Source organism: Drosophila erecta, unplaced genomic scaffold, assembly GCF_003286155.1.
Source record: "Drosophila erecta strain 14021-0224.00,06,07 unplaced genomic scaffold, DereRS2 tig00000000-arrow-pilon, whole genome shotgun sequence".
NCBI lineage: Eukaryota > Metazoa > Arthropoda > Insecta > Diptera > Drosophilidae > Drosophila > Drosophila erecta.
Window position 1 is genome coordinate 20,697,187 of NW_020825194.1, and position 24,791 is coordinate 20,721,977.

The following is a 24,791-nucleotide window of genomic DNA, read 5'->3' on the forward strand; positions in this document are numbered from 1 at the left end:
AAGTGTTCATCAACTTTTGACACCGCGTTGAGTGAGGCAACCTTTCAGCGTGTGCGGCCAAAAAGGCAAATTAATCATGGCTGCGGCTCGCAAAGATCGCATAGAGATGTCATGCTCCCAAAATGGCCAAGAGCGAGCTAATAACCTGATGTTCTGCTATTTTTTAGCTTGGGAGACGAGCATTTAAGAGATTATTTAAGTTTAAGCTATTGCTCATTTGTAATTCGGCTAAGTACTAGGAAGCCCAAGTAAAATACACAAGAAATTGTAGTGTAAAAGGCTTAATAGACCAAACTGGTTTGCCATCACTCGGGAAAATATGCCCTGGGGAAAAGTGCCCAACACCTTTCTGGTATGGTATTAAAGTAAAGTGCCCCTGGGAGATTCTTCAGAGGCCCAAAAGTCGCCCGTTTGAAACTCTTTTCAAGCCGCGAGTGCTCCTTAAACTGGTTTAACTAGTTCTTTGCGATGACATTCATTAGCTAAGATTCTTGTCTAGACTTTGACCAAACTCAGCTTGCCACATTTTTGATCGCCTACATCGCAGACAGCTCTTCTTCAAGCTCCGCTTGAGTTACAGCCCCAACATCTTGGGGCCTTGACTTGGCTTTGGCTTTGGCTTTGTCACTTGGCGTGGCGCATCTAACAAATTACAGCGTTTCTTGCGTGGGCGTTCGCTGTCAGCCAGCTCCCTCTGCGCTGCACTGAGAGAAAAGGTGCACACGTCCTCACTCGAAGTTGCAGTACTTGCGTGCAACTATACCACAATTATACCGCATTTATATTACAAATTAACATTCTATAAACCATATTTCTTGAGGCAATATACAGTTGCCACAATACCTATTGGTTTCCCTACACAAATAATATAGTATTAAAATTGTTTGTTAGTTACCTGTTGCCGATTTTTCGCAGTGCTGAAATGTGCTCCACTTTCCTTGGCCGCTTTTCCTGTCGCCACACAATTTCTGGCTTCTTCCCCTCGCTGTGGAGCAGTGCATTGTTTTGGCTTGGCCAGATTTGCACCACCTCCACTGTCGACCCCCAGCGGAATTCCTATCTGCCCTATTTTCCAGTTCCAGGCTTCACTGTAAGCCGGGACACTTTGTCGGGTGTCTGCTGTATGTGCGGCTCTGGGCCGGAAAATTGGGGAGGCACAGGCGGAGAGGAAGGGCGCAATTGATGAACATGTTAAGTGCTTTGCCGAGGGGTTGGCCCAAAGTTTTCTAGAACGCCTTTCCTTCCTCCAGCCGCTTTGTTTGTGGGTGGCTGGGAGGTGTTAAGTGGTTGTGGCTTGCCCGCCGGCGTCTGCTGCTGGAAAAGTCAATTATGGCCGGGCTTTGTTCAAGTGCCGGCGAGCTGGGCGAGAGTTTTGGGCTTGAAATTGGAGCACATGTGTTTGCCAGACTGCGCACCATGAAGGAGGAACAACAATCGCCTGGAAAATTGGGCTGGCTGGTTGGTAGGTGGTTGGTTGGTTGTTGTTTCCCCAAATCTGCGTCTACAAATCGCCAGTTTGCAAACCGACTCGAGGTCGGGGATCACTTTGGCGCTACACATGGGCTAACTGCTCGCTAGCTCTGCAGCCGCATTAATTAAATGCTAAATTTAACACAAAGTCAATTATGCTAATCAGCCGAAACCCCACCCTGCTCCACTGTGTCACTGCCTCCATTTTCCTCGGCTTAGACACGAGCTCTGTGCCAAATTTGATTGCCAATAAGCCACAAGTATGCCCAGTGGGGGGATTTATTTTGTCTGCTGCCGTTTCCCGATGCTCCCTTCGCCAATTCCCCATCAGCCTTAGTCCTTGAGTGCCAGCCATTCGTTTGCTGTGATTGTATTCTGCGGCTTGGCCTGCCTCTGCTTCGGAATTTCATTTTCGGCAGCAATTACAAATTAGATAAGCCGCACAAGAACAATCCAAAGTGCGTGAAATGTGTGCAGGGGAGCAGGTTCAAATGCCTGAAAAGAAGATAGATTTAAAACTGAGATAAACTGAGTTTAATAATGAACAGCAGCCTCGAATAAATTCTGCCACGACCGTTTTCATTTCTGACCACTCTACATCTACTATGACCGCAAATTAGCTGGAATTTATAATAAGCTGCTGATTTGGGCAGTCGCCAAATGAGTCAAAAAAGGTGCTCCTTTTGCGATACCCATTTAAGGTATATCCTAATCGACTTTGGTGTCGCCCTCTTTCTTCAGCTCTTTCCTTCATTTGCCTTTCCCACCTGTCGACACCTGTTCCTCGCCGGGTAGCATCTGTTTATCTTGCGTCATGCAGCGCCGAGCGGCATTAAATCAAAACCACTTCCGCGCCAACTGTCACTCGTTCCCCGACCCACCCTCCTCTCCCTCCACGGATCTCCTGGCTGGCTCATACCATTCTCGCTCCGCCGGCGACAACCAGTTTGCTGTTCTGTGTCCGCTGCTCTTGCTGGAGTAAGTAAGCAGAGGGGAAAAGGCCCGGAATGCGCCCACCCATCCATCCATCCATCAAAGGGCTGCCAGCATGTAATCCGAGACTGCTGCAGAACCCCAGACACCCCCAATCAGACAACACTGCCACCCCTTCGGAACTCGGAACAGGTAGTCACACAGAAAGAAATTCCAATATCTGCAGATAATTGATAATCTAGGCCCATAATGTTACTAATTCCTAGGATGCACATAGTGTAAAATATTACATTATTACCCAATCGTAGTGAAAAGAACTTGCTTAACAACTTATTTTTCTCACTGCATTGGACTTCAGGATATGAAAGCATTCGGTTGCCAAGTCTGAGCTGCTCACAAGTAAATATCGCCAGAGTTTTTGTCTTCAAGGGCTGTCACTTACTTTATTGTGTGTGGGCTGCCGCACTCACTCCATATTTTATATATCCATTTATTTTGCAAAAAGCTAATTGGGGAAGCAGCTCCTGCCAAAAGGCCCAGATTCCGAGTGTCGAGCTGTAAAATTCGTACATTTTTTAGGCTTTTCTCAGCTGTCACCTCTCTAAAGATTCAGCTCCTTTGTGTTTGCACATCATTAGCAATAGCAGTCAAACACGTTGAGATACTTCTGTATCTGGCAACGTAACTCCTCTTGATGGATACAGTTTTGAAGCTCTGACTGATTTCCCACTGACAGATAGGAATGCTCGCTGATTGCAGCTCTCAATAACCATTTATCTCCCATTTCCGACCAGAGGGAAACCCCAAAAAGTCAGTCAGGAGTAAAGGGGATTAAACAAAGCAAAGGAACGTAGAACAAAACCATAGAAAGCATTCTTTAAACGGGAATAAGAGCCGAGCCAAGGGCTAAACTAATTTTCCGGGCAAGGGGAAGAGGGGCATTAGCTTACAGTATTAGCCGGGCCAAAAAGGGGGCGAAAACATGACCAGCCCCAAGTGGGTGTCTCTGGGAAAAGGGAGTTCATGAGCTATGAACTCGGACCGTACTCCATTCTTTGCCTCCTTATTCCTCTTGTTTGGTGAAAGGCTCTTGACCACAAAAATTGTTTCGCCATCGCTGCACAAACACATACCGCAAATCACAGACTAAGCTCGAATTGGAGCTCTGAAGTCGGTCCGATACTTTGCCTTTCGCCGTTTTGCATTAACAAATTGTGGCAACAATTGGCCAGAGTAGCAAAAACAGAGGCCCAAATTCATTGACCACACAAACAAACACGAAAACAAATCGGATGTCTGAAACATGCAATTTGCGTTTGCAAAGGGAGTGAGTCTAAGTTGAGTTTTGAAAACTTTCAAATCTTGGCGTCTGAAAAATTATGGGGCTTCTATGCTGTTGAAAAACCATTTAAATTTTGTAATTCTCTGTATGTCTCTCTTCTTAGTGAAATTTAATTGATTTTCTATGAGTTGAAAATATTGATTTATGCTAGTTTTGAGCCATAAATCAAATCCACATGTTGTTCGATTTGGAAATACAATATTTGAGTAGCCCATAATTTAATGCTTTTAAGTATCAGCAAATAAAATGCAATATTTTAATAAGCAAATAACTAATGAGTGCTTCTCTTTTATCTTTGCAGGTGAGCCAAATCCAAAGTTCTTTGTGCCCCAAAAAATAGGAATACGAAAATGTTTTCGTAAGTAAGCGCAGAGCCAACAAAAGTTTTCCATTGAGTTTGATCTGCATAATGCCTTTTACTTCTGTTTTCCGAGCTCCTTTTCTGCTGCTGCTGCTCTCCTTTTTGTTCAGGAACAACAATAAATCATGGTGAAATTTCCCCAGTTGGATTTTCATTTTATTGCATTTACTTAGTGTTATTATATTTCTGCTCTTGGCTCCTCCACTGGGCGTCGAGTTTTAATGATTATGCCAGCCTTCTACTTTTTCAGCGCCCACTGCGAGTGGGTCTTAACTATTGTTAAGTACTTTAGGCCAAGTTTTCTGCCCGCCCAAGATAAAGCTTTCAGCTTTTTTTATTCTCTTTCCTAAGCGCCAAGCAGCTGCTTATGATAATCGAGCAGAAATGAACAGAATCTGCCCAGTTTCCGGACTTCTTTTAAGCCGCCAGTGTGTCTGTCTGCCAACTGCAAGTGTGTGTGTGAATGTGTTGGTGTGTTTGTGTGTGTGTTGGTGGTGCTCAATGTGTGGGTGGCTCGCAGTCCAATAACAAATTACCCGATGCACTTTGCCTGCTGAGCCGATGCTTCAGCTTTTGCCTGCGAGTGCGCTTTCCGCAGCTAATTGACATCATACTGAACTCATTCACATTAATTAATGACATCATTCCCAAGCCGGGTCAGCAATGAATGGGGCATCAGAGGGGGCTGGAGGGGGCGGTGCGGGCGGCATAATAAACAAAGCGCAATTTATGAAAAAGAAAGAGCAGCAAACAGTTGAAGACGCACACGCACTTTGCGCTTAATTCGAGGCAATTTCACAAATGCACAGAGAGGACTACTTTGCTGAGTGGCCAAGCGGAAGTGGATAGATGTAGGCACATATGCATACAGTCGTGGCCAAAATAACGGGCGTGCTTTCAAGCCTGGCTCATTGGTTTTTGGCATACAGAAGAAGAATTGAATCGTGAGAATGCATTGCCAAGACAAAAGAGACTTCTCTGCCCAGAGTGTCAGACATTAGCCACAAATGGTCTTGATTTCTGAAAGACTCTTGCGGTTTTCCGGGGATTTGCAAAAAGGCCAACACTCGGTTGAGCCATAAGACAATACTCTTAATTTACGCACAATAATTGAGTAATCAAATGAGGCTTTAGCTCTTCATCTCTGGCAGTGGAAATTAATATAAATTGGGTTGGCCGGAAAGCTTTTCCTTGTTCGCTTCTGCGGGAAAACCCTTGACACTGACCCACTGACAGACAATCTGGGCATTGTTACTCATGGAGATTTTCCGGCCTCACCGCCACTACTTTCGGTCTCTTTTTCTATTGTTTTCCTGGCTTCCGTCGCTCTGTCCGCTTTAATTATGCAAAATTAATGTTAATTAGCCTCGTGCAATAGTAAAAAAAGTATATAGAGATGTATATACGAGAGCCTAGAGATTTTCCCGCAGCGATTTGTGTAGGATTTTTTTCACATTTCGTAGCATTTTGATTCCCTGGGCGGGCTTAGAAATTTGTAAAAATTCAGCGCAGATGGAAATTAATTGCGAATGCTAATGGAAGCTCCCGAGATTGCGGCAACAAAGGGCGACGAGTGGGCGGTGGGCGGTGGGTGGTGGTGCTGGTGCTTTTTGTTCATCTCAACATTGATGATGATGGAGATGACGACAATGGCATTTGTCACGCGTCAGGGCATTTGTCATCGGTTCTAGTTTCGTTCGTTTGGTGCGGTTACAAAATTGCCTTCGGGCAGGCTAGAGTTCCTCACCTTAATCGTTTCGTATTGTTTCGATCCATCCACACACTTACCTATAGGTAGGAATGTATGTGCTCACCGATGTACTTGTCACCGACAGGCAAATCATTGACGCACATTGATTTGCGGTCTTCTGGCCAAGTTGGCATTACACTTTGATTGTGGCAACTGTAGCAACGGGCGAAAAGCATTCTCGAAAGTCACAAGCAGCAAGCAGCTAGCTTATTGCCGGACCCTCTGAAAACCTGAGTTTTGACCCAAAACAGAAGCGCCCAAAACGAGCAATCTCATTGCGACTCCCTTTCTCTGCGATCGTGTCTTCTGGTGTCTTTCAATCTCCGCTTTTCGCTTGAACTTTTGAACTAGATTCTGCAGACTGAAGCTCACTCTCACACGCAGAGTGTGTCTATTGTCTTACTGTCTTTCTTCCCGCTCAATTCTGCCAAGACGTGAGTTTTACTTTTCCCACATCGCTCTTTCTCCACGTCTACTTAAGTTCACTGGCAATTTTGGGTCCGAGGTTTTATTACATTAACGTTCGCAATTTGGCGTAATCGGTTCTATGATTTATGGTATCTCTGGCTATCAGCTAAAAGATATACATCCCATCAAAAGGGAGGCGGCGCGTCTATTGAAAGCAAATTGGAAAGTATCGAAGAGCTGGCGAAAACTGTGAGCTCAAAGTTCGTCAGTCAGACAGTCAAGTCGGGCAAGGAAATTAAATTGAAAGCCTTGCAGGCTGAAGAAAAGGCAAGAGGCTGCATAACAGACCCAAAGTTACACAGACTATATAGAGATGTGATGTGGATGTCGACTGCGCCCAACCCACTTACCCACTCGAGTGTCTGAATGTTTGTGCTTAAAATATGGCGTGGATAATAAAAGCAGTCGAATCAGCAGAGCAGGGGGCGTGGGCGTGGCTGGTGCATGCCATATAGCGTGGATATGCTACCTATACTTATGCTACACTAACCTAAAACACACACTCCACCCAACATCCACCACCCACCATCCACCACCGACCACTTGCAACTTGTCCTTGCCTCTCTTTCTGTCTGTCTGTGTGCATGTGTGCCACATGGCGTATGATGGATTTATGTTTAAGTTGCGTGCAAGCAACTTAATGGATTTTGTAATTTTCTGAAAAACGAAGGAAGTACACCCTTCTTCGTTTTTTGTATTCATCTCAATGTATGGAGAAGAGTCGAAGCCAAAGGAAAAGTAAGTTGCCGAGAACCAACTAACTCGTAGATACATTCGGCATGGTTCATCCTCAAGTTTTCCACCGCCAATCCCCCAGCCGATGGCAAAATGGAGACGGCCCGCCGTGAGGCAAGAGTCGGGCTCTTGCACCAAAGAATTGGAGCATGCCAAGTTATAAAAAATGTTGCTCGAGCATCATAATATATGCGGCGCATAAGCATCGCAACGAGCCAAAAACGAGTCTGCCTCTCCCACCCCCTCTCCCTGTCCTTTTGGCCAGGGAAAAGTTGAAAACGAAAACAAACATTCGGGCGGAAGAACTTGAAGAACAAGCCGAACTTTCAATGCCCTGCGGCTTTAGCCTTGGGTCATTCCTAATGTGAATTAGTGCGCCAAAAGTCAAACATAGCAAAGAGCTGAAAATGAAAAGCTGTAGAATGTAAAATAATTATGTCTTCTTAATATAAATTATATTTTATTTATACCTAAAATATCCCCCAAATATATTGCATTTAAGTAGCTAAGCAGCCTGAAACTACACGGTTCGTCACATTTGCGAATGAAGAGCAGTGTACAAAAGAAGAGTTTAAATAAAATTGGGCTGGAAAGACCTGAGAAACAGAATATTTCACTCGGTAAAACTTTTGGCAATGCTTTGGGCTTGTCATATTAAATATTAATTATGCAACTGCGAGTGTAGAGCAATAACAATGACAGTAGATATTTTGCCCACTTTATGGCCAGAACCACCTGGCCCATGGAGACGAGTTTATTATTCTAGTGCCACTAGGCGTGTCAGCTCATCCAATTCTGGGGCTCTTCTATCTAGCAATCTATCTAGCTATCATCATAATGACGAACTGTTGACAAATTTGGGCATTTGGCACGAAACACGATACATTTGCATCCAAGTCGAGCGACGAACGAGTGTATCTATAACACATCGTATTTATCTCAAGTGCTTTCAACGAGCGGAATGCGCAACAAACAAAAAATATCACGTGGGAGCTGCAGATACTTGCAGCGTACTTACAGATACAAGTACTTTGGGCTTTGTCTATCCTCACGCATTAGCAATGCTAATTGCGAATTCAGTTGCTGACAAGTGATCTGGCCAAAATCATCTTTATTTTTATGGCAAAACTCGTTTGCCATCCGATCATCATCATCATAATGCCCCTGAGGATCGTGGGCGTGCATCTATTAGTTTTTTTTACAATTCCACAGTGGATCTCGATTGATTGCGAGGGAGGTGGAGGGATAGGGCCTTTAGCCAGCTAATCGAGCGAACAGCAGGCAAATCGACTTTGCCAGAGGGCAAACTCGCGTTTTATACAGCCAACAAAATTGATCTGTAAGCTGCTCTAGATTTAACGCTGGCTATTTGGGATACACAATTTCTGGGTTCGTTTCGGTTTCATGGATGTGCTTTTCAGAGCTCGGCTATAATTGCTCAACTTCCCCTTTTTTGGTGAGGGCGCGCCACAGACAACAAAGGCATTTGTCATTATAAAAATTACATTTAATTATATTTATTTTATGCCAAAACAAAGCAACAAATGCTCCCGCTCCCAACTTCCGTTTCAGCATAGTTACGAGAGCGACTCGATTCGGTTCGGTTTGTTATTGTTGTTATTTAGCAAAGCGTGCGGGAAATTCATTAGCAATATTTATGACTCGCTGTTTTGTGTATGCTTTTTTTTCCCTCCGACCTTTTCTGTACACTTTTTTTCACATTTCTACCGACTAATTTCCAGGGCCATGGCACAGACAGGCTACGACCGGCAGTATTGTTACTCTCCGGGTTGCATTGTAAGCCCGTCCCCCCAAAACCCGGTTTTCCCCGACTTTTTCCATTGTATTTTGTTAGAATTTGTAGTGCTGTTGCCGCTGCTTATGCAAACAATGCCTGGCGAGTGTTAGTCACTTATTTATTGCTGCAAAAGTGCATTGAGAATTCAGATTTCAGGGGGGAAAAGAGCGACAGAGAATTCGATATCAAAGCCCAGGCCTTTTGGGAGAAATTCAATTCTATTATACACACCGTATCGCATTATCTGATCTCGCAAATTGCGACAACAAGTTGTTGTTGGCTCTCGTGTTAAATTAATTGGTCCTATGGAAATCAATTTCATTAGTATCATTGGCGCAGCCTGATGATCGATACTATGACTGGCAAATATTAATGCTTACGAGTATGTCATAAGTTTTTGCTACGTTATAGGTGTATGATGTGTTCCGCATGTTTTTCGGCCATTGCGCATACGCCCGGTGGACCGCCCGCTCATTTATCTTGGGCCATAAATCTCACGCCACTCGATACCAAACACACTTTTGAATATACCCACTTATTTATCTAAGCCCACACAGATCTGGGTGCTTCATTGACTACTTTAAATTCATTGTGCGGCTGCCACGGTTATATTGTGATCAATTATTAATCATACAGGATTAGAGCGGCCATCCTCAAATCATCGTTGATTGGCGGGGTCGCATTAAATTCGTATTAGGTTTTGAACCGACTTCCTTCTCAACGCTGATGAGGTCTTAGCAGCCCGAAAGTTTGTTTTATCGCCTGCATATTTTGTCATGCTCGCATGCAAAGTATGTGGATTTATCCGAGCGAGCTGCATAGAATCATCCGCCAGATACTGATTCAGATACAGATACAATTCACAGGCGTCGAGGTGGAGCGACGTGGGGCTGGTGGCTCGATTCCGTCCTTGCTCCATTATAATCCGCATTCAAAGCCCTGTTTGTGTACCAGCCCGCATGTATTTACACATCAACTCACATCCATATGCATATTGAGATCCCGAAACATATCTTCGGGATCTGAACTTTAGTTATGTGCATATTTTTGCCAGCTCAAGCGAGCGTTTGTAATACAATTTCGGTTTGTTGTCAGCTCAATTTTCAAGTTGGTTTCCCCCCCCCCACCCACTCTCCTGTGTGTTCTGGATAGTCTGCCCTGAGTATCTGGGGTTTTGTTTGTTTGTTTGTTTGTTTGCCTTGCGGTTGCTGTTGCTGTTATTCCCATTTTGCCGCTGCTGCTTGCCTCTGTGTATTTAAATTTTTCCGTACCCAACTACGCAATGGAGTTGCCAGCTGGCCTTGTTGTTGTTGCTGCTGATGTCTCACTATGATAAGAGTAAGTGTGCGAGTGTGTTTGTGTGCGCTACACTGAAAGAAAGAGCACTCTGTGCTTGCACTATGCTTATGTGCATTCCTAGCATGCTTGCATATGTGTGCAATCTTAGATGCAGATGGCTGGGACAAACAGCTGCTGAATGGAAATGTTTTGTGATCGAGTTGAGATACATTTAATTTAGAGAGTTTGTATTGCTTCGATTATCGGTTAACCAAGTAGCACTCCATAAGTTTGATTTATGTGCAGCACCGATAAGCTTTGCATAGCTGATATTTCCAGTATATTTTGAATGTCAATGCTTGCCAGTTGCTTTTTCATCTCACCCTCCGTCGCATCGAACACATTTGTCGTCATATTTGCTTTTGATTTATGCAGTGTTGTTCAAGACCTTCGTGCTCCCTTTGCCTCCCATGTAAACATTTGCATTATGCTAAATAAACCCGAAAGTATTTCGACATATCGATGTATTATTTGCATACATCTACGAAAAGACAATAGCTCAAACGCTGGCCAAATATTTGACTTCTGTTTACGTCAGAACTTCAGTTCGTCTAACGAAAGAACTGATTACTTGCGAAAATTGATAAGTAGGGAATTGCAATATATAATGTTTAGGGACATTTATGTCTAGTTGTATAGAACATATAAGCTCTTTTATGTATCTTATTATGTTTATTAATGTTGCTAATATCCTCTCCTTTTTGCTCTTTCGCAGTTCAAGTGACTCGTCAAAATAGCCAACTACCAGGAACTGTTGGGCAGCCATCATCAACTGCTCATAGCCGCCACCGCCGCCGCAGCCGCTGCAGCAGCCGCCGAACCGCAACTGCAACTGCAACACCTGTTGCCAGCAGCGCCGACGACGCCAGCAGCCATCAGCAACCCCCTCACCTCGATTGGCCCGATCAACCAGATCAGCAGCAGCAGCCATCCGAGCAACAACAACCAGCAGGCGGTGTTCGAAAAAGCCATCACCATTTCGTCGATTGCGATAAAACGCAGGCCGACGCTGCCGCAGACGCCAGCAAGTGCCCCACAGGTGTTGTCGCCGTCGCCCAAGCGCCAGTGTGCCGCCGCCGTCTCCGTGCTGCCGGTGACCGTTCCCGTGCCCGTTCCGGTGTCCGTACCGCTGCCCGTTTCCGTGCCCGTGCCCGTGCCCGTCTCGGTCAAAGGTCACCCGATCACGCACACACACCAGATCGCCCACTCCCACCAGATCTCGCACTCGCATCCGATCTCGCATCCGCACCACCACCAGCTGAGCTTCGCCCATCCGACGCAGTTTGCGGCCGCCGTCGCCGCCCACCACCAGCAGCAGCAGCAGCAACAGCAGGCGCAGCAGCAGCAGCAGGCCGTGCAGCAGCAGCAGCAGCAGGCCGTGCAGCAGCAGCAGGTTGCCTACGCAGTCGCCGCCTCACCCCAGTTGCAGCAACAGCAGCAGCAGCAGCAACAGCGACTGGCCCAGTTCAACCAGGCGGCAGCAGCAGCTCTCCTAAATCAGCACCTGCAACAGCAGCACCAGGCGCAGCAGCAGCAGCAATCTCTGGCCCACTACGGCGGCTATCAGCTGCACAGATACGCACCGCAGCAGCAGCAGCAGCCGCAGCAGCACATCCTTCTGAGCAGCGGCAGCAGCAACAAGCACAACAGCAACAGCAACAGCAGTGCAGCAGCAGCTTCAGCGGCGGTGCCCATTGCAACATCCGTTGCTGCTGTGCCGACCAGCGGCGGCAGCTTGCCGGACAGTCCCGCCCACGAATCGCACTCGCACGAGTCCAACTCCGCGACCGCCTCCGCGCCGACCACGCCCTCGCCGGCAGGCAGCGTCACCAGCGCCGCCCCCGCAGCAGCAGCAAGCGCTGCAACAGCAGCAGCAACAGCAGCAGCAGCAACTGGCACACCAGCAACATCGGCCGTTAGCGACAGCAACAACAACCTGAACAGCAGCGGCAGCAGCAGCAGCAGCAACGCCATAATGGAGAATCAGATGGCTCTGGCCCCGCTGGGACTTTCGCAGAGCATGGACTCGGTGAACACGGCCAGCAATGAGGAAGAGGTGAGTGACAGCTTCCATTCCGCGAGCCGAGCCGAAAGATATAAGATAGAAAAAGCTGCAGATACAGATAGAGTTGGGCGAAATGGCCCAGCAGCGAAATGCGACACAAAAGTGACAGCTTGGGGAATACGGAATCCTGCATACTGAAATATTGCATAAATCGGTGGAAAGTCGCGCAAACTTAGCTTGGCAGCTGAAAACTCTAAGTGGAGTACTAGAATTTGGGCCGGAATTTGCATTTATGTACATAAGCAAGCAAGGTCCATGCAAATTATTCTGGGGATTATCTTTGGGTGGCTTGGATTTCAAGAAACTTCAAGTTTTACTTTTCGGCAGCCACCGTCTTCAGTTTAAAGTTTAAATTTCTGCGAATGTTCCGTCTTGGCAATTTCTAGCAGCTACTATATTAAATTATTTTGATAGCATCATTTAATTCATATGCTTCTAAGACACACCCTTTGCACCTTCTATGACTTGGATTTATAGAGCTTAAATTAAAAGTTCCTAAACGAAAGCATCCTTTTCAATCATTCGCTTTCAGCCGAATCATGTAAAGACTTTCGCCCGCTTTCGCCTGCAATAGAAAGCATGATCGATATGTCGAGTGCTTCTGGCCCAATACAAGCAACACCCCTTAGAAAATCCCCTGAAATAATGGTGCGCTACATCAACTGGCAGCTCGGGTGTAACATTTTTGTGCGGCGCCCTTTGTTTTTGGCCGAAAGGGGGGACGACAGCCTGCTGCTTTATTAAGCCGTGGAGAGGGGCGAGGGGCTGGGGCGACGTCTTTGCACTTGTGTAAGTGGCATGTGCAGCCATTGGTGCTGCACTGCGCTGTTGTTGCTTACATTTTGATTATGCGCCTTGTCTTATGCTGCACATATTTCACGCTGCTTTCCTTTCATATTTCTTCGCAGCAGCGTGCCACGCGTAATCCACGCGGCACGTGCCCAGCCACCCAACCACCCAACCACCCAACCACCAAACCACCGACCTCGCTGCACCACCTTCATGTCAAGTGGGTACGTGGCCTTACACGCACACAAAGGCCGTCGTTTGGTTAGGAAAGGGGGGCTACTACTACTACCGAGCGATGCGTTAAATTTGATTTTATCCCTGATAAAGAAATGCTCTTACTTTTGTCTTACTCTTCCCATTCCAACTACGCTTATGGATTTTTATGCGCGCGTGATTTTGGGAAATTTATTGAAGTCCTAACGCACAGGTTGCGGAATAGTTGGCAAGAGCTTAATGGCATGGGAAAAGTTCGCCGACGCAAAGGCTGCAGATTTAGTTTAAGGCGGCAGGGAATATATATTTAGAAGATTTTTAAATCTTAGCCTAATCCAACTGGGATGTGCTGCTGTATATAGTCCAAGGAAATTCGCATTAAAAATGCATCAATCACTTGGCTCCACTTGCATTTCACCATCCGCAAGCCCCCCAAGTTTCTAGCCAGAAAAATCCAGGGCGGCGGAAGATAAAGCTGCACATGGAAATGAAAAATATTACTGACTGACTAGCAGACTTAAATTAATCAAAATAAATATCAAGCCGAAAAGTAAACGAAGGCAATCTTCCTGCAGTGTGAAAGGATGGTAAGTTCGACAGAAAGTGGATGTCGTTGACCTGAACCTGCAAAAGAGTTGTAGATGCAATTCACCTTTTGCTTGCCCCTCAGCCTGCTTCTCCATTTCGCTCACTCTCTCTGCTGTCCTATTCATTCACACTGCAATCTGACTTCATTTGTATTTATGAGTATGCATTCTCAGCCCCAACCTCCCAACCACCCAACCACCCAACCTGCGACCCTTCACATGTGGGCCTCACTCTGGCACTCTGTGTGTGTGAGTTGCATGAATTATTGATAAGTCAATTAAAAAAGTATGACAGCGGCTGATGGTTGGTAAATATTTTACAGAGACCTCAAGCCGGAGGACTAGACACTCCGAAGCCCAGTGCATCCTGGCCACGATGTTTGCTTGTCATCTGCGGGCGACAACATATTGCTTTTCTTTCATTTAAACGTTTTATGAGTCGAGGAAGCCAATTCCCCTGGCTCCACTGCGCAAAATTCGGACTTGATTAAAAATAACATGTTGGCATTGCCTCAAAAAACCGCAGAGCTCAAGTTTAAATTCAAGCGCTTTTCAACTTGTTTAAAGTGGGAACAAATAATATGCGCTAATTATTATTAGAGATTAATTCCTTGAGATTTATCAAGGAATTAGCTAACTACGAAATGCTGTATAACTCAGTGAATCAAACAATAATCCAGTCCTAAGTCCAGCACTCCTTCTCAAGTGTTTAACGGAGCAGTAAACATTTTGGGATATATTTTAATGGGCGGGCGATCGGAGAGTCCCGCCCAGAAGTCCTGAAACTGATGCAAGTGCCGCACTTTTGGGGCCATCGAGCAGTCAAGTGTGCGCAACCTGCCACGTAAAAGTGTGTGTGATGCAATCGAGTGACCTCCGGTGCCCAGATCCCTTGCAGATTCCACATACGAGTACGTAGCCCGGCGCCGCCTCCACTCCCCTGGCTGCAACAACGAGTTTGTGGCAGCACGTTCTGCTTTGTTTAAATGCAAAATGTGAGAATATATAAAATAAACTTAATAGAACTTGTCACAGATGTCCTTTGGCCCCTGCCGGTTGCCTGGGTTGACATCACATCCTGCCCAAAGTTGCGCACAATTAAACTTTTAACTTTTTGCCAGTTTGCGAAAGGAATTTCCCCCCTGCCCCCTCTCTCAGGAGCCCATCTTGTGGCACTTTTTATGCACATTCCACATTTTTGTCATGTGCACTCAACGGAAATTGCCATGTGCCAAAACGGTAGCTGCTTTTGGCCTCCAACTCCAACTGCTCCTCCTGCTCCTCCTGCCAACCGCTTTCCATTTTCACTCCCCTGACAGTTTGCAGTTTTCCAGTTTTCCAGTTTACCAGTTTGTTTGCGTTATTTCGTTTCACATTTTTTCAATTTGCTTATTTATTTGCCGTTGTTTGTGAGCAAAATTGCAAATAGAATAATGGCCGAAAGTACATCAAAGCTGAGAGTTTTGGCCACTAGGTGGCGCGCGTCAGACTGTCAGCTTGTCTAAACAAATTAGAAAGAAAAGTTTTCAACTGTTGCACACCTAGAGTAGTGTGTATATATGCCATATGGCTAGGGCTAAAAATAAAAAGAGAACCGAAAAAACGAGGCTAAAACCTGTGAGAGGGAAAGGGAAGGCACATGCTTTTTGGCCCAATGAATTTGGCCAACACAACTCACGCCCCTTTTGATGGTCCCTTCACACATTTTCCCGCCCCTGAAATCAAAATGCCAACTGTATGTATTTTATTTACCTATTTACATTTGCATTTTATTTGTCCTTGCTCCTTTCCCCCCTCTCTCTCTCTCTCACGAGATGTTTCCTGATTTTTCCGTTTCCTTTATTTGACAGGGCTTTTAAGCTAACATCGATGCAGTTGGCAAATTGCTTTACGTGGTCGAATGTTTGGGCACCGCCTAAGCCACTTCTAAATTCCATTTCCCATCTTTCGCCATTCTCCCTAACAATGTCCACTTTGCGGCCAAGACCTTGAAGCAACTTGATCGCCATTAGACCAAGTTAAGTGTCAACTCTTAAGTTTGGGTTAAGATGACCAGAATACTGAACACTGAAAATAAATTTCTTTTACTGATAATAATGGTCTAGCACAGATATTTAATTAAAATGTACCCATATAAAAATACACTGCTCACCTAATATATGTCAATTGAAGTGCGAAGCATTTGATAAGATTTTTTCGAGTGCATCTTACTACTCTATAAAACTGTGTGAAAAGAAAAAACCAAGAAGATGCCTTTCCCGCTCCCAAGAAATGGGTGGTGGCTAATTCAATTTGGCTAAAGACAATTTCGCGCTAAATGAAATTATTAAAAGGCTGAAGCCGAGAAAGGAGAGAAAAGTAAAGGCTCTTAAGATGTTATCGGAAATAATTTGTGTAAAACCAAAGGTGCCAACATAAAAATGGTCGAACTTAAGCTGCACTCAAGTGGAAGTCGTTTTAGAAAAGATCTTAGATAGTTGAAGTTAGTTCGGAATGGTTATGAGACGCAGGGGAACATTTAAAGTGGGTTTACTATCAAGTTTGACCTTTCCCAGACTGCTGGGAAATGGTGATGTGGGAAATGGGAAATGTGAACGTGACTTGTGGCAGCTGTCGCTGATTAAACTTCAATTAATAAAACAAACGCCATGCAACGTCACATCGTGTGTGACACTTCCATCCAGTGGCATTTTGCTCCTCCTATCGGCTTGCGGTGCTCATTATGCATTTAACATGCATTAACCTACCGCCGTGTAATGCAATTAAAAATGCCAGCTGAACACATAAATTACACGCTTAAATAATGCAGAAATTAATAAGTTCTGTTCGGCCTCGACTCCCAGGCCCATAACTCTTAATTACCCCAGCTACAGAATGATGCGTGCGTGGGTGAAAGGGAAGAAAGTGTGCGGCGACAGGCGAGAAAGAAAGTAGACGAGAAGAATGCTGTGCAGCCATAGGACTGCGGCAACATTGCACACTTTTCTTGGCCATGTTTGTGGAGCTGACCCGCAGGGAATTCCTCCGGAGTCCACTTCTTCGCCCGGTCTCCGGCCATCATTAATATTCTTTTAACTGTTTCTGGAATCGCAGGCGGGATTCCTTTTTCGGATTTGGCCATATTGCGGCTGCTTTTTCGCCCTTTGTTTCCTGTGCTCATTAGGTTTGGAAAATCGCACCCTGGAGCCCCATCTCTGGCCCCTTAAAACTCATTAGTCGCCTTGTCTCTGCTCTAAATACAGTGCTTTTTCTCGTGCTCTTGTTTATGCGTTGCCATCAAACCGACGCAACATGCAAAAGCCTCATAAACGAGAATTCCCATCAACACACCAGGAAAAACAATTTGGAAAAGATAGAGAGTGAAGCACAGGTAATTAAGTGCCCTAAAATGTATTTGTTGGATAGGTGGATTTATTATAGTGGTTGACGAAGACTAAGACTTCGTCTACAGGTAATATGCGATTAAAGATGATCATCTTTGTGCTTTTTTGTTTTTAAATACTGGCTTATAACAGTATTTATGATCATAGGGCATACGTAAATATTAGCGAAAATATTTTAAACTGTTTTTCGTTATAAAAATACTCTGACATTTTCGTACTTCGAGCAACTTTCCGTCGGACTCCCGCGATTTGTTGTGAAAATTCCTATAGTTTGCGTCGTTTTTTCCACCCACCGATTTCTGGCCAACTAATAAATAAGGCTGTCTGTAAACACGCATATACAAAAATGCTGCTGACATTTGCAACAATTTCCGGTTCCGGTCAGTTGGCTGTTTCCTCTCTTCGCACGTTTTTCCACTCATTTTCCTTCTCCCAGCGCCTTTTTGTATGCAATGCGACATCTGCTGTCTGCTGCCTGCTGCCTTTTTTATGATTATTATAAGTTTGGCCCCCGGTTTTTTCCTCGATTGTTTGTTGGCGCTGGTGTGGGTGTTATGGGGGCTTTGGCCCCCCCCCTTTTGGCGAAATTTTCACTTAACGCTTGTGCTGCTCCTTTTTCGTTGTTGGTGCTGCCGATGTTTTGTGTTGTGTCATCATCGACACGCAAGTCAAACAAATCACCAAACAAATAAGTGCAAACGGGCATTTTGGGAATGGCCGGCTTGGCACAAAGGTAACGGCGACGGCAAAAGGAAAGATTCAACCCACAAAATGCTCTTTGTAAACACGAAATCGTGACAAGGCCAGAAACAACAAAGTGAATAAAAATTCGCTACCCCCGGTTTGCCTTTTTTAGTTACTGTTTATGGTCAGGCCAAAACGCCACCGTTTCAACCCTCCGAAGGAAAACACCTCACCTTCGGCTGCTTATTTTTTACGTGGAATAATTGAAGTTTCATTTGAGTTGTCCTCCTTTGTTGTTCTTTTCTGTCGTGGAGCTGGAGCTGGAGGTGGAGGTGGACAAACTGTTGCCAAGTTGGAGTCGAAACTCCTGCGGTCAACGGCGAGTGGGTTGAAAAAGGTTAAGCCCAATTAAATATTGATGGAGTTGAGTGGAACTTGGAGAGGGCGAGGGGATGGCGAAAGTGAATTTCCATCAATTGAAAATTTATAAGCTAGCTGACCGTTCTGCCTTGCGGAAAATTTAATTTACACACTGCGGTTGAATTCGGGTTGGCTCTATAAACAAGGATTGTATGTAAGAAAAAGGGTTTTCTATTGTGCATTTCCCACAAAGACATTTCTAAGAAAGAGCAGAATTGAAATACCATTGTGGGCTAAATGCCTTTTAAAAAAATACAAAAATATTTAAGGTTTTCGGATGCCTTTTTTAATAATGTACACCATAACTTTTGTATTTCTGATTACTGAAAAATAAAAGCACACACCATAAAAGGATTTTTCGAAAATTCCTTATAAAATTATTGAACATTTTTATGACCCCTACTTGATTACAGTTATATTGAGAATATCTTCCCAAAACCAAATGAATGGAGGAACCTACATACACCAGATTCCCTACTCCCCCACCAGGAACACCACCCCTTGGCAAAACGTTAATGTGTTGAACATGCTGGCGGTAATGTGCTGACAACACGCAATCAGGAAGCTCCCTTTTTGGGGGAGTGGGGGAGCGGGGGCGTGGAGCGGATCAACATCCTCTACAGGCCGGAGACAAATGACACTGCCACATGCCACACGATTTGCCTCTGTGTGAGTGCGCCATTCGTCCCCGCCTGCCTCAAGCTCCTCTCGCCGGTTCTTTGACTATTTGCTTTGTTTCCGCTTCGGTTCCTTGGAGAGTCGAAACAATTCTTGGACGGCGCGTGCTGTGTGTTTGATCTGTCGCACTTGGGAGGGCTTCATTAGTGGGCCCCCGAACACCAAAAGTGTTTGCCGTCCATCATAATTAGGCCGCAGTCCAGAACATGTGTATTTCCCCCGCCGAACAGCCGCATTTTAGCCCCATCTGCACTCAAGCGAACATTCAGCTTGTTTCGCAGTTTTACTTCAAGATTCCCCCTTGATTCCCGTATATATAGTGGCTAGGCCAAGGGCAGTTCATCCAATCAGTTAGCAAAGAAGTATAACTAAGCAGTTCAGTTGACATCAGCCGTGGATTTTGTGAATCTCCTGAAGAAGCCAACTTGAGCTGCTGGAGTGTGAGGGAAATATTTGTTCTATATTTTACATTTTAAAATGTAATGCAGTTTTATAAATTGTAGCGAACGCACTCAACCGACAGGACTTAAGCTAGATTTTGTGATATTTGGTGGCAGGCAGCGGTGTTCTTGTTTGCTTTTCAGTTCTCCGAACTGTGTGGGTGGAGTCAATCATAAAATATGAAATTTACACACCCCAATGGACACGCCCACAAGCCCGCACGCCCCGCGCACGCATACCAACACAATTACCCTGCAGCTGCACTCAATCTCGCACGGACTTCTCACACGGATATTTTGGTGGATGTGGGGTGTCGCGGTTGAGGCAGCCATTTGAGCGGAAACCGGAAATCAACTTTAGGGCGCCTTTTGTTTATGCGATTTTTTTGCGCTCTGCACTCGAACACAGAAAAACAAAACAAGCACAACACGAACTGCAGCGAGAACAACCAACAGCACTCGGAAAAAATCATAGCACAGCTTTAGGGGCCGCCAGCAGTTCGGTTCGGTTTTCCACCCACAATTTTTTAGCTCATATTTCCCAGCTTCATGGTCCTTATTTGTTTAGCATGTGCGATGGGCAAAGCCTGGGATGAGGATTGTGTTTTCACACAGCTTTTGATGTTTTATGCAAGCCGAGGAGAAAGAATGGCTGTCTGTCAGATTCCTCAATAAGGGGACATCAATAAGCAAACAATCCAAAAAAAAATCCCCAGAATAACACCGAAGGATTGGAAAACGAAACTGAGGTTACCCACAGTTACATAGAGTAATATGGTAATTGGGGTATCAAATTCGGTTAGGAGAAACATTTTTTCTGATACGTGAAAGCATCTCTATGTGAAAGCATAGAGTTTCTCGAATTTAACATAAGCAAAGCATTTTTTAAAGAGCGCTTCCTTATGAAATAGCGTAAGTGTTTGGGGACACACCCTGCTGATTCAACAAATTAAAGCCCATGGTGATTTCTCAAGATATCCCCCCAACTGACTGGGGGAAAATTGCTCCATTAAATTTCCCAAAGTGCGTAAATCATTTAGCAGGCAAGTGTTCAGCAGGTTCATTTACCTAGAACAGGATTGGTGGGCGGGGCATGCTACACGCTACACGTTCCACTTTGCCACTTGGCTCGGAACTTTTTGTGCGCTGCAACAAAGCTGAAAAAAAACTTCATTCAATCCTGAGGCCACCAACAACAACAGCACAGAGAGCGGGTAAAAATGGTCAAAAACCATTGAAGCATGATTTTAATGGCAGCGCAAAAGAGTGGTGGAATGGGGCTAGTCAGGGAGTGGGTATGGGTATCCATGTAGCTGGGTAAGCAATTCATTTAATTTGCGTGCCACGCAAGGGTGCAAGTTTACGGCCGGCCAGGAAGCACTGTGGTTGTCCTTGGAGGCCATCGAAGGGATTCAGCGGAAGTTGTTTCCAGGCAAGTAGGAAGAAACTACATTTCCGATAAAGTGGAAAAGCCATATAAATTTATGTGCTATGCATTAAGTTTCAAACGTAAGATGGATTTAAGTAAAACTGCATTTGAAAGAAATACGTTTCACAAAAGCGTCTTTATTAATTGTTTGTATACTTTATACTTATCAAAAAAGAGGAATAAAAAATGCTGGAAAAATGTTTAGTTCCTTATAACCCAATAAAACTTTCTTAGGAAGTTTCTGCCCCCTTTCAAAAGCGTTTTAGCCCACTGTAAGGCGTCGTTTTTTCAAAAGGGTAACCGTTTGAAACCTGAAACCGGCGGAAACTCCCTTGCCACTGAATCCCCGCTCCCCTTGCGTAAACATAATTTTCTTTTCCGCCTATTTACGTCACAAAAGGCGAACCAGGAAGAAGTTTGCAGAAAGGCGGCAAATAAGAAAGGAATCGACGCTTAATTCCAAAATGTTGGTGTCTCAAAGAAAAAAACCGAGTGTGGAGAACCCCAAAAAGAAGGAGTAAAGGGCAGTAGAAACACTTGGGCATAGAAAACATAATCGAGCATTTTGAATGGGCATTGTTGTCAATGAATGGGGAAAACCCATTTGGAGGGACATTGGCAAACAGCGAGGAAAAATATCGCCGGTCAACATGGGTTAAGTGCGCTGATTCCTGCATAACTGCTGATTCAGCATTTGCAGAATACTTTTTTAAAATCCATGTATGTTTTCTTGCCCAACCAAAATTTAATTAAGCTGAATGTGCTTGGCAAACGCAATGTAACTAATACAATTTTTGTGTTTTTGATATCTTTGCAGGTATGTGCCCATTACGTGGATTATCAAATTTCGTGTACCTATTCGAATTTATCTCAAACCACACGCAAGTAGTCAAAAAAACTCTCGTTACGCTCGGCTGACAGGAATATCAATGAAAAAAAAAAGATAATACGAGTATATGCTCAATCAAAAGCTCATTAGCCGGCACACAAATTTGGGTCATGAAATGTCCATTTGCTATGGAAAAAATCGCACACATATTATACAGCTACACCCCAAAACATCCTCTTTAAATGCACGATTTCAAGTTTTTCAACGGCCAGCGAACATTTGTAATCCCAGCTGAAAATCAAATATGCACGGTGCATAATGCCGGTCATATACTCGTTGAGGGGTTGAAAAGTGGGAGTACGATGGCTTCGATAGTCGTTGGAGCGGTCAGTTGACGTGCTGTCGCGTAATTACCGTCCGAAATGTCGACAGTCCGCCGGAAAACGCCACCCACACCCTCCCCCACCCACCCAAAGCCTTATTTAGCTTGCAAAATTTTCAATTGTGTGCGGAAAGCAAAGTCGCACAATGTCGCCCCTCCTAATGATGCCTCGTTGTTGTTCTCGCTGCGCGCATTTCGGAAAACTAAATTGTTCTATTGTATTTAAGTTAATTACTCATACTAATGCTAATTTGTGTCTCGTACGACTCGCAGTTGGCAATTGTCGTGAGTGCGGGGCAACAATGGCGGCAAAGATTGCCCCCTTATTATAGTTGATGATGTTGCCTCAATTGAAATGTGAATTCAGCCGCTCAAAGAGTCACTTCCCTGACTGGTTCCTCACTTTAAGATGTAGGCAATGATGACACTTATTGAAAAATGCATCTGGGGATTGGGCTTGTAGCCAGTCTAATGCATGTTGATGAATGTGTACAACTAACAGTGGAGAAAACCCTTCAAAAAGCCGCTAAAACCGAGATATTGAGCCTTCTATTGCGTTCCAAGCCCCACAAATTTCCCATGGTTAAATACACCCACTTCTAAGTAGATTGGTGTATGCTCTATCGTCGTTCAACCTTCATGGATCGTCGATTCCAAAAACGAAAAAAAAAAACCGAAAACAAGCAACGAGTTTCATTGCAAAATGTCCAAATGTCTCGAGTTGATTGTTTTATTTACGACCCTCTGTTTAATGTTTGACAAATTAGAAACAAAAACTGAGGCGGCAGAGGCAGCAGCAATTAAGAGTGGCAAGTACAGGAAGCTAATGGCATTTCGCTGCCAAGCAGAGACACAATGGAAAATGGCAAAAAGTTGTACTGAGATGGAAATGAAAAATAATAACATTTATGCATAAAGGGAGAAATAATGTTTACATTCGAGTGCGGTTAAGCTGGGGGCTTCGAGGTGTTGACTCGAATTACAAAAGCGACTTATGCAAGCCGAGTTGCTAACCCAATATACTTGTATACAAAAAGTAGCCTTCCCCTCCGAGGAATTGCCCAACTTATCCAGTTACCTCGGCACACACTCAGCCATGATTACTTTTATTCACTTTTCGGCCACGCCCATAGCCTTAGGCCTCTCGCTCAAATTACCAGCAACCACAATTCAATCCATTCGGATCCAATCCCATTCGAGAAGCACCCACAATTGCATGTGGTGTAATGAGCTAATGAAATAATAAATATTAATCAAGCGCCTTCGGTTTGGCTCAAAAGTTGATTGCCTTGAAAGCGATTTCGAATCTGGCTGTGACTATGACCACTCACTCATCATCTCAAGTGAAACAATGCTTGGCAAAGCCCTAATTAAACCAATTAAGTGGATGAATCGCGTTTGCTTATGTCAGCCAAAGATCGTGCCATCAATCAGCTCGTCTAACAGTTGAACTAAAACCTATTGCCATTTAGACATCAAGCAATGCATTCACAATTCCATTTCGCATTCTAATTGAAATTGCAAGCCTAATAAAAAGCAAATAAACAAATTCCTTCTCCTAAATTAAACCCAGTTTTGCCGGCCCACTGGCCAAATGGTTTTAAAACCATTTCAAATCAAATAAAAACGACCGCAAATCAAATAGGTTCAATTGTTTTGCAATCCAAATGAATGCGCTGCACAAAGAGCAGTCCTCAATTAATAGAAATAAAAAGCTATTAAATTATGCTACTTCGCCTGCAGTTTTTAAATAAATTCTTCGGCTTGCCTTATACATTTCTGGCCCACCTTGAAATTGTTTAAAAATAGCCCCACTTCGCACTCCCCAAATTGCCGGAGCAAAACTCTGAACGCATTTGCAAGATGGTGTAAACGAACTTGTTGCGTTGGCGCATAATTAAATATTTCATTTGAAATCCGACTTGCCCGCCCCTAAAATCAGAAAGAATCGCCAGCCTGTCATTTGGTAAACAAATTACTTTACACACTCGGCAGCAGCGAAGAGACGGAAACAGATTCCGGCAGATTGCCCAGTTTTGATAAATTTCTGCTATGCTGCTCTGCGAGTTTTCCCTAACCCAGCCCCACCCACCGCTTTTCACTCCCCCTTTTCTAGCAGACGAGCAGACACTTCCATCAAGTTTATCGCGGCAATATCATCTCATGACTGACTAGGCAGGGCAGCAGCGTCTGGGGCCAGAAGTTGAGTGGCAGTTGCAACTATAAACCAGAGGCGTAGTTTTTCCCTGATAAGAGACTTAGCCGGGCCGCTTTGGCATCTAATCAGAAAACCATTTCGGTAAATGGTCCGTTAATAGCCCGGCCAGAACCGAGAATCCAGAACGTGGCCAGCTGTTGCCTAATGGCAGACTAAGCCGAAATTAAAGCCAAACTTTTGCTTAAGCAACTTCGACTAAGCCAATTTGTCCACAGGAAGTGCGGGGTGGGGGGGTACATGGTATGTAGATGAAACGAGATGAGATGGTGAAACTTTTAAGCCACCAACGACGGCGGCGAAGGTGGCTTAAAGTCAAACTTTAAGTCTCTGATGAAAACCACTGAAAGTGCTCATTAAAAACATGTCGTTCCCCTCCGTTCCCGCCCGAAATTCCCACACACCGCCACCTTTTGATGTGCAGATAATTTTCTAACCAAATGTGGTTACATCATTAGCGTGTGTCTACCCCCTGGAATCGC

General features: G+C 44.7%; 1 protein-coding gene across 1 annotated transcript in view; it reads left to right on the forward strand.

Annotated features, from left to right (window-relative positions):
- Positions 1–10,925: 10,925 nt before the first annotated feature.
- Positions 10,926–24,791, forward strand: part of LOC6552005 (protein couch potato) — a gene marked incomplete at its 5' end in the record, with an annotated part of 48,624 nt that continues 34,758 nt past the window's right edge. The window contains 1 exon segment of the mRNA XM_026983884.1: positions 10,926–12,251. Within this exon segment, the coding sequence (XP_026839685.1) occupies positions 10,926–12,251 (1,326 nt within the window).